Source organism: Chenopodium album, chromosome 4, assembly GCF_948465745.1.
Source record: "Chenopodium album chromosome 4, dcCheAlbu1.1, whole genome shotgun sequence".
Lineage (NCBI taxonomy): Eukaryota > Viridiplantae > Streptophyta > Magnoliopsida > Caryophyllales > Amaranthaceae > Chenopodium > Chenopodium album.
In genome coordinates, this window is record NC_137837.1 from 57,165,226 (window position 1) to 57,175,626 (window position 10,401).

At 33.1% G+C, this 10,401-nt stretch overlaps 1 protein-coding gene across 1 annotated transcript; it reads left to right on the forward strand.

The window, feature by feature from the left end:
• Positions 1–4,584: 4,584 nt before the first annotated feature.
• Positions 4,585–10,168, forward strand: LOC145629147 (glycolate oxidase). Its single transcript, XM_081681679.1, has 12 exons — positions 4,585–4,961; positions 5,653–5,826; positions 5,915–6,039; positions 7,267–7,313; positions 8,022–8,099; positions 8,197–8,321; positions 8,408–8,474; positions 8,613–8,675; positions 8,843–8,912; positions 9,038–9,138; positions 9,252–9,356; positions 9,720–10,168. The coding sequence occupies exons 2-12, from the start codon at positions 5,690–5,692 to the stop codon at positions 9,909–9,911; spliced, it is 1,110 nt and encodes a 369-aa protein (XP_081537805.1). The 5' UTR covers positions 4,585–4,961; positions 5,653–5,689; the 3' UTR covers positions 9,912–10,168.
• Positions 10,169–10,401: the final 233 nt, after the last annotated feature.

Consider the following 10,401-nt stretch of genomic DNA (forward strand, 5'->3'; position numbering starts at 1 on the left):
AAGCACTCAAGCAGACCTACGCAAATAAGCTATTTGATCAAATCTATTCAAATATGATCATCTTTGATATAATACCAGTCGCCCCTATCCAATTGTGTTGGTTGCAAGGTATCCCAACCAATCTATGTGCCTTTTTCCACTCCTTTGATTAAAAAAAAAAAAATCGTTGACTTTTGAAAGGTAATCACACGATTTTTTTTTTTTTTTTTTTGGAATTGTTTGATTAATTTGTTTGTATTGATCTTACTCTATATTATTACATGTAAATTTTATGATTCGTTGTTATTTGTATGATCAAGATGTATATATATGTGATTACTAATTAGTGTGTTGTATTATACGAAGTATAATTTCACTGTCTTATTATTTGATTGTGTTATTATGTTAGGTTTTTATTGTTGTTGCTCTAGGGAGTATTATTATCGAGGTTTTAGGGTTGCTATAATGCAGAGTATTACTTTTGGGTTAAGATTTGATTACTTTTGGGAACTATTTTTATTACCCTAAGAGTCGAGATATTTATGAATCGAATTGTTATGTTATTTGGGAACATGTGCCAATATTGAGATATTATAAATTGATTTTGTGAATGGTTATTTGATCGATGTATGAGATCAAAAGGTTGAGATTATTATTTTGTTCTTGGTTTGAGGCTCGGCGTTACAGACCTTAGTCATTGGCATGTTGGTAAGGAGATGATAATCATGAGTTAAGAATGAGGTACAATCTTTATTATTTATTTTATATAATCTCCTACAGTGGGAATTGGCCTGTATGTGGTCTAGTTCAAGGTGTTTTTTAGTTATTAGGAGTATTCAAGTTTTTATACTTGTTGGTTTTATTCAAATTACCCATGTCCAAGACTAGGTATAAAACAAAGAGCATAACACATTTATTAATTATGAGTTAATTCAGTGAAGGATTGTATTATTATTCGAGGTTGAGTTGATAAAGGTTATTTTCAGAGTACAATGTGTAATATAGTTCTAAACTACATTGTTTAATTGAGCTAATAATATTAATTATTTTATTATTCTTTGTGCTATGATATGTGATGATTACTCAGCTTTTTGCTGACATGTGTATTTTTTGTTGTGTTACTTGTGCTTGCGGCCATGTCTTTTTTCTTATGGTGGCCCTGCGACGATCTATTTTGGAATTTGTCCTTAATGGTGAGCAGTCAAGATTGTAACAGGTTGATCAAGAGATCGATGATCGTAGCTAAAGGAACTCAAATGTTTCGATTAGTTTGTTATAACCAGTTTAATTTATAGAGTTGTATGAATAACTCACTTAGATTTATTGGGTTGTAATTATTGGGATATTGTAAGCCTTAACACTTGATAGGTTTTCGAGTGTGGCGGTGATACCTCCGATTTAGGTATATGCTTCCGCAATTTTATTTAAAGGTTGTTTATTTTTCCTTTAATTATTATTTATTTTTGGGTTTTTCTAAGCTATGCCCCTAAGGTAGTCGAGTTTCTAAGGTGTACCCATGCTTTTTCAAATTTCTAAGTTGTGCCCCTCAACTCACTACCATTAATGAATGGTACCCTCCTTGGGACTTCCACGTCACCTAAAGTTAATTATAAATTTAATAAAAAGATGATAAAAGGTAAGGAAATGATACGAGAAAGAAATCTTAACCACAACAACCCTAATAACGAAAACTAAAGCCACAAAATCACACTCTCAATTAACTTTTCAATAACTAATAAGGATACATTTTAGTATTGATAAGAAGTTGAAGGGCACGGCTTAGAAACTTGAAAAAGCATGGGTACACCTTAGAAACTCAACTACTTTAGGGGTATAGCTTAGAAAAACCCTTTATTTTTAGTTAGTAAATCGGGGGTGTTACAATAAAACACGACGTTGTCGCCGCGCGACAGAGGCTGTCACCTGTTGTGCGGTGCTGCAGGCAATTTTCCCACGCGTTTTCATTTTTTTGATAAAATTAAGCGTACGAGGGGTAAAATTGTAATTTCATTTAAAACACTTCTTTTATTCTAAATAAAACTTATAAAACTCAATTATCAATGCTAATTACATTAGGATTTAAAAGAATCTTCTAGAAGATTCTAGAAGACTATAATCAATCCTAATTGCATTAGGAATGATAATTCATAAGAGGCCCTTCTCTAGATCATTGGGCCGCATATAAAGTTCAAACTGGGCCCAGTTTAGTAATTTGGCCATAACTTCCTCATTATTCATCGGAATTGGCTTATAGTATATCGTTGGAAAGCTCTTTTCGAGCCCAATCCAACTACACTATTGTTGGACCCTTGCCATGGACCAAACTAAACTGGATTGGCTAATTTCATAAAATAGGATTTTTGAAAACATAAAGAAAGAAGAGAAATAAAACTAACCGCAACATTAGACTTTCCACACTTTCACTTCATTCGATTATGATTCGACGTGAAAGGTACTCATCACTGGGTTTGGTTTTGGGGAGACACAAATGGGTGTCTACACCCACCCAATGGTGATACCAAAGGGAAGTAGTTCTTCCATTACCAATACCTACCTTTAAACCCGAGGCCAATAAATGTCTTCCCTTTAAAATATCCTTCCAAATTTGAGATTGAGATGAATTAGCATTGCTTATTAGGTTTAGTTAGCATAGTCCACCCTAATTAAGCCATGAAAGCAACATTCCACAATTTTATCTTCTAATTCCTAACACCACCTCCCCCCCCCCCCCAAATCTCCATAGGCTTAGTAACATGATTTCATCATATTCTTGAAGAGTACTTAGTCCTGTCAACCTTGTTCCAAATGAACTTCATACATTGTTTTTCAATATCGTCATAGATTGAACTTGGCAACAAGCTGGTTTGCATTAAATAAACTGGAAAAGAAGATAAAACCGATTTCACAAGAAAGCATCTTCCAGCTAAATTAAGCAATTTAGAATGCCAACCTTTTATTCAAACAAAAGTTTTATCCAACAGTCCTAAGTAATCATTTTTTATTTTAAAACTTATTATGATTAATTTCCACATCTAAATATTTTCCAAAGGAAATAGTAGAAGAGAAACTAAATTCATGGATAAGATATTTTCGAATATTATGACAAATTCTTTTTGGAAAAATAACAGAAGACTTGTTTTGATTAACACCCAGACCTAAAATATTTCCAAAATCATTTAAGACATCCTTAATGAGTTTTATATTGGACTTAGAAGCCTGCCCGAACATAAAAACATCATCCGCATAAAAATTATGTGAAAGATGAATTGAATGTGTTACCTTAATTGGTTTCCACAGCTTTTGATTCACCTTTTCATCAATTATAAGAGATAAACGCTCAAGACAAAGAACAAATATATAAGATGACATAGGATCGCCTTGACGTGTACCCCTTGAAGGCCTAAATTCAGATGTTATTTCCCCATTCCATAAAACCGAAATATGTACTGTGGAGAGGTAATACAGTACATGATCATCTTAACAAAATTGGGTGGAAAGTGAAAACCCATAAGTATTTCTTCAAAAAAATTCCATTCTAAGTTATCATAAGTTTTTGTTAAATCTAATTTCATAGCTATGATATTTTTACCTTTGCTTTATTAAAAATGTGAGTCATTTCTTTAATAATGATAATATTATCCTCTATACCTCTTCCCTGTATAAAGCTAGATTGTAAAGGGCTTATCAATTGATTCAAGAAGGGTTTAAGCTTAGAAGTGATAATTTTGGTTATTAATTTATACATTGTGTTACACAGACTTATTGGTCTAAACTGAGAAGGATTTAGGATTATCAAACTTTGGAATCAAAAAAATATAGGACCTATTAATCTCAGGATTAAAGGAGCTATTAACCAAACTATCCTCACAAAATTTATGTAAAACAGATCCTAATGATTCCCAAAAACCTTGAAAAAATCTAGGCTGTAAACCACATGTTACGGTCTCAAATCTCAATTAGGGGACCAAACCACTTGGAAAACTTCCTATAAACTTTTTTTTTTTTTGAAGACAACTTCCCATAAACATAGTTGCACTTACTCCCTCCGTTTTTTTAAATGCATCACTTGGGAATGCACATAGTTTTAGGAGATAAATATAATATTGTGAGTGGATGAATAAATTATTATAATAAAAGTATGATGGGGACCATGAAAGAGAAAGTATGTGAGAGAGAATAGATATTTTATTATTTAAGTGGGGACATAGAAGAGAGAGAAATGATAAAATAATTTGAGTGAGGTTTAAAGTAAGAGAGATAAATAATAAAATATAGTATAACTTTACCAAATATAGAAGTGATGCATATAAAAAAACACCCGTAAAAGAAAAGTGATGCATATAAAAAAAAAAACAGAGGGAGTATTTTATTTTATATTTGAAAGTAAAAAAAGTTGCACTTTAAAGGGAATATAGAAAAAAAAAAAAAAGAAATGAAAAAGAAATTGCACCATTAAGTATAAATTGTCCTTTTATGTGATGTCTTGTTCAACTGTTTTATATCTTGAGTCCAAAATTTAGAGGTTGACGGAAGAAGAGAACTAAAAAAAAAAAAAAAAAAAAAAAAAAAAAAAAAAAAAAAAAAAAAAAAATCTATTTATTTTCTCATCCTTAAATAAAAAATCCTTCGATTTTTTCTGGGATGTATTTATAAACTTAATTTACATTATTTTTTTTATTTATTTATTTTTTTGATAATTCAATTTGGAGAACTCAGAAACACACATTTGTTTATGTGGATGAGATAAACTAAATTGCAAAGTTTAGGATTCGGCTTCAAATTCCCACCCTTCAATTTTCATAATCTAATCCTTTATCCTTTTTAATTTTTGTCTTTAGTATTCAATTTTGTACTACACTTATTTTTATATCACAATTTTTGTGCAACTTTTGTTCCTCTCTTTATATCTCTCAATAATTATTTGTCACCTCTGGGTTCCTTCACTCTCCCCAGAGTACCAACTTCAAGAGTTCAGTACTAAGGTTTGCCTTTAATTCTATTTTAGCACTTTATTTGATTCGTTCGGAATTAATTGTGTTTGAATTTGTTACGTGACAACTAAATTCGGGCATATGTATTAAGGTTTATTAGCCTTTTTCTTATTGGGTCGTTAGGATATAGTGTCTCATAGAGGATATTAATTTGCGCTTGATCTTTGTATTTTTGATTTTGTTTTAGAGTTGATTTCATGAATTTATTTTTGCATGTTTATTATTTTAAATTAATGAGTTTTAAATTAAATCCTGGTATTAAGCCTTATTTGATGGTTTTGATTCTTTCAAATTCATTGTATAAGTGATTGCGAATTGAACAGATTTTAATTTTCCAAAGTTTTTTAATTTTTTCATTTAAAAACTTTTTACTCAACGATTGAATACTGATTACGGATTAATATTTTTGTTACCGTAGTTTATGTTTGGCGATTCGTTTTCATGTATTGTTTGATATTGCCTTTGAAGGATGAAGGATGAATGATCTATGTGAATTGAGACTATGTTACTTAGACTCGTGTTCGTGTCCATGTGTTAAACTTGACTTTTTAATGAAATTGGTTTAATATAGTGTCAAAAGTCAGAGTGTTATCATCCGTTATGGATGTTGAAGCCAAATGAAAAGTTCGAGTAACATAATTAATAAATAAGAATATGGACTTGATAGATTGATTTTGTGCAGTTATTTGTTGGGGACTCTTTAGCTTATTAAGCTGAAAATGGAGATCACAAATGTCAATGAGTATGAGGCCATTGCGAAGCAGAAATTACCCAAGATGGTGTATGACTACTACGCATCTGGTGCAGAGGACCAGTGGACTTTGGCTGAGAACAGAAATGCTTTCTCCAGGATCCTGTAAGCCTTACATGTTTACCTCACTTTTCAAGTTTTATGTGTGCTATTAATTCTTTGCTTAGTAGTAATAATCTGCACACTAATACAGGTTTCGTCCACGAATTCTTATTGATGTAACCAACATAGACATGACTACAACTGTCTTGGGATTCAAGATCTCAATGCCTATTATGATAGCCCCAACAGCCATGCAAAAGATGGCGCACCCTGAAGGTATACCGTATTCATAAGGCTTACTGTTAAAATTAATGTTTCGAGATGTGCTGTGTATTGAAGTCAGCTAAAATATTACCTTAGCTTTGGCTCTGTGATAAAGTGGTTACAGTTGACTTGTTGTATTAACCAACATAGGTTGTTTCAAAGTTAACTCATTCTCAATTAGATTATTGATATGTTCTTGCAGTCCTCTGTAGATTTTCGCCTTTGTAATATGTATAATACAAATTCTTCTAGTGTTAGACATCGTCTTCATTTCTTGATGGATTGTTTAGTATGAGTTCATATATCAAGGAATAGTTTCCAACTTGTCCGTTTTTATATTTGATATCCAAGCAATACATCTCAACTAAAAAGTAAGAGTGTGTGTCTATTAGAAGATTTGAAGGGAAGGGAAGAATTGGGGAGGCAGAGTGATGATTTATCCCATTTTATCACTTCTTGACTTCCTGTAATCCCATCTCTATACATAGATGAGTGAGCACAAATGCCTTACATACTATGTTTTTCTAAAATCCTCGTCCAAATATGTGTCCTTACTTTCTGGGAAGTTGAATTCTTTCTTGTTATGCGCCAACCTGTAGACGGCCTTTAGAATTTGTTATTGTGCTATTGGCATACACATGTTTTTCATACTTGTCATTCCTCGCACAATTTGTTTCAGGTGGATCTTGTACTTGGATAACACTTTAAAATTGAATGCCATATAGGCCTCCATCTTCTTGTTTGGCTATGTCTTTCTGAATAGTATAGGATACATGGTTAATGTATACTCGTCCACCTTGGGTTCGATCAGATGGATATATACAGCACCAAAGTTGTTTCCAAGAGTGTTTGCTTTCAATGCTTTTGTGGGTGTAGTGAACTAGTGATTCAATCATGATAAATTTATGTAATGCCATTTCCCCTGCAGCTGACCAAATTCTATTGTAAGAAAGCTGTCAAATTAGTAATGGTTTTTGTGGGTGTAGTGACTCAATCACGGTCATGTCAGTATTGTAATACCACTACTCCTGCAGTTGGCCAATTTTTACTGTTGAATAGTAGAAACTGTCAGGGTGGTCTCACCAAGTGAATATCCATTGTACGTTACTCTAGATGAGCTTTTTATAGAGTTTTTGATATTTGCTTCCATTGAATGTGATTTAGTGTCACAATATGAACTAAGCAGTCATATAAAATTGATTGCATACTAACGTTATCACTTCTGATTGGATCATGAAGGGGAGTATGCAACTGCCAGGGCAGCGTCATCAGCTGGAACTATCATGGTATGACTTAATCCCATCTCTGAACTTATCATGATAGAATTCTGCTCTACTCCACTATCACTCTTCATCATAGTTTTTTGAACTGGATTTGAACCAAATTTCTAAATTGGCAGCTTATAAATTACTTATAAGGTCCCTTTTTTTTAAAAAAAAAAAAAAAAAAAAAAAGATTCCTTTTATTATTTCATTAATATTGCTCTTTTTTCAATATAAGTGTTGCCTTTGCTCTTTTGATTCTATTACGAAAATGATAACAGTGCTGATGAAGTAAATACTAACAGATTGACTTGCTCCAATATCTAAAGGCCTAACAAGAGTTGACAGTATTTAAACAATGTAAAACTGCTTTATATATTTCATAAATCGATATTAGTTGAAAAGCCATTTCTAACCCTTGTGAAAATTGTCAAAGGCCTATATAAAAATAAATAAATAAATAAAAGAAGTAAATTTTTCTAAGCCTTCATTTTAAAAAGTATACAGTAATAATTAATGAGGGCAAAAAAACCTTGAAAATCCTAATGCAGTGATCTGCAGACATTTTACTTTCGTATTTCATAATTTACTGTAAAGGCAGTCTGGTAGGAACTGGTTTAATGGACCCAAAGCAGTAGCCTAAGACTCAAGATGACCAATTTCCCAGTCAGGCTTCATATTTCTGTAACTATGTTCCTTGTGTAAATATATGTTCCATACTTCTCGTTTCAGACACTGTCCTCATGGGCTACATCAAGTGTGGAAGAGGTTGCCTCAACTGGACCAGGCATCCGATTTTTCCAGCTCTATGTAAGCTTACAACATCTGCCTCTAATCTTGTACTCCTATTAGCTGTCAATAGAACAGTGCTTTTGGGATTAACTTGGTTCATTGTTTCAATATTCAGGTATACAAGGACAGGAATGTAGTTGCTCAACTTGTGCGAAGAGCTGAAAGGGCTGGCTTCAAGGCTATTGCTCTTACTGTTGACACACCCCGATTGGGGCGTAGAGAAGCTGATATCAAGAACAGGTATTACACAAGGAATCAGATTTTTCTAGTTCCTTAGGAAATGATTTAGGGTCTTCTATGATATTAACTTGATTTTTTTTTTCCAGGTTTGTTTTACCACCTTTTCTAACATTGAAGAACTTTGAGGGTCTTGATCTCGGCAAAATGGACCAAGTAAGTGTCAGACATAAAATGTTGGGAACAAAGCACTTTGAATTACCTATGTGATTTGCCTCTAATATTTTATTTTTATTTTTATTTTTATTTATTTATTTATTTATTTATTTTTTATTTTTTATTTTGGTTGTGCAGGCAAATGACTCTGGTCTTGCCTCATATGTTGCCGGTCAGATTGATCGATCCCTGAGCTGGAAGGTAATGCTGGATTGGTAAACTTTGTATGAGATATTTTAAGTGTATATATTCTGTGGTTCGATATTATAGTACAGGAACTGAAAATTATTCTAAGGATGGCTAGAAGACAGATTAAACTCAAGATAACTTTGAATTAGTTCTCTAATTAATGTGTGTAAATTAAACAGGATGTGAAGTGGCTTCAGACAATCACCAGCCTGCCCATCCTTGTCAAGGGTGTACTTACAGCTGAAGATGGTAAGATGTCGACCATTTTTTCATGATCTTTATGCTTTTCTTTCCTCGTTTCATCTTTTCAATACCCGTAATTTCTAGTCTTCTTAACTGTAACTGATCTTATATTCCATTTCTTTAATTTTTAGCAAGACTTGCTGTTCAACATGGGGCAGCAGGAATTATCGTATCCAACCATGGAGCACGCCAGCTTGATTATGTTCCTGCTACTATAATGGCTCTTGAAGAGGTAAATTATATTCTCTAAAATCTAGATGCTGTAATACTGGTTTTGGAGTAGGGATTGTAAGTCAATTGATTATTATATTTTCTTACATGGTGACAACTACCTGAACTCTGCAGGTTGTTAAAGCAGCACAAGGTCGTATTCCCGTGTTCTTGGATGGTGGTGTTCGTCGTGGAACTGACGTTTTCAAAGCATTGGCACTGGGTGCCTCTGGTGTATTTGTAAGTACAGCTAGATGCACTAGCGATCAACTGCTGATATTTTGAATGTTTACCTGTACTTATTGCATCTTGCTCTATTATTTTCCCCATTCATAAAGTACTTCAAGAAAAAAATAAGATTAGCTTCAGCAAGTTTTATCATGCTACCAAAGTTCAATTCTCAACTAAATGAACTAATGTAAGCTGGCCTAACAAGTTCATGTAAGTTTAGACTTTGGACGAGTTATAAATGAGTTGAGCTGTCAATTCAATTGGGGGCATCTTTCTGCTACATTGTTTTCGTTTCCTTCTTCTGCCTGCCTACTTTCATATGTTCAATATTTTTACAATGTAGTACTAATTCATTGATGGCTTTCAATTCAGATTGGAAGGCCTGTGGTGTTCTCCCTCGCTGCAGAAGGAGAGACTGGTGTTAAGAAGGTCCTTCAAATGATGCGCGAAGAGTTTGAGCTGACCATGGCACTGAGTGGTTGTCGTTCCCTTAAAGAAATCTCGCGCAGCCACATTGTTGCTGACTGGGACGCTTCTGGGTCTCGTGCTACTGCCAGATTATAAGATTAACGTGCACAAATAATTAAAGCTATATTGAGCAAGGGAAATGTAACAGCATATCTATAAAGTTTGCTTCTTGGTGTTTTTTTTTTTTTTTTTTTTTTTCCAACTAAAAAGTGCCCTCTATTTGGTCGAAGAACTTTCATTTTTGATTTGCGACTGTCAATGGATGCTTATGTATTTTTGAATGGCTACTCTGCCTTCATTGTATATTCTTCTTATATTCCTCTTTTTAAAATAAGAGTACTTTCATATATCAATATATGCCTTTTAGTAATGGCTGATCCCCCGATTAAACGAGCAGGAAATGTAAAAAATATTCCGGTAAGAGCTACTGAAGCATTGGTTCTAGAGTATCTATATACATCATATAAACTTCTACTTCCTTTTGTTCCTGATAAATTTTTGTTGGAGACAGCGGAAGTAGAATGGGTATTAGAATCGAGGATAAGATATTTATTGAAAATAACATCAGTAATCAAGATACTATAAG

Excerpts from the sequence above, each read along its gene's own strand:
- LOC145629147 (XM_081681679.1), top strand. The coding sequence starts at position 5,690 with ATGGAGATCACAAATGTCAATGAGTATGAGGCCATTGCGAAGCAGAAA. Across the intron at positions 8,100-8,196 it reads TCCGATTTTTCCAGCTCTAT|GTATACAAGGACAGGAATGT; the intron begins GTAAGCTTACAA and ends TTCAATATTCAG. Across the intron at positions 8,676-8,842 it reads ATCGATCCCTGAGCTGGAAG|GATGTGAAGTGGCTTCAGAC; the intron begins GTAATGCTGGAT and ends TAAATTAAACAG.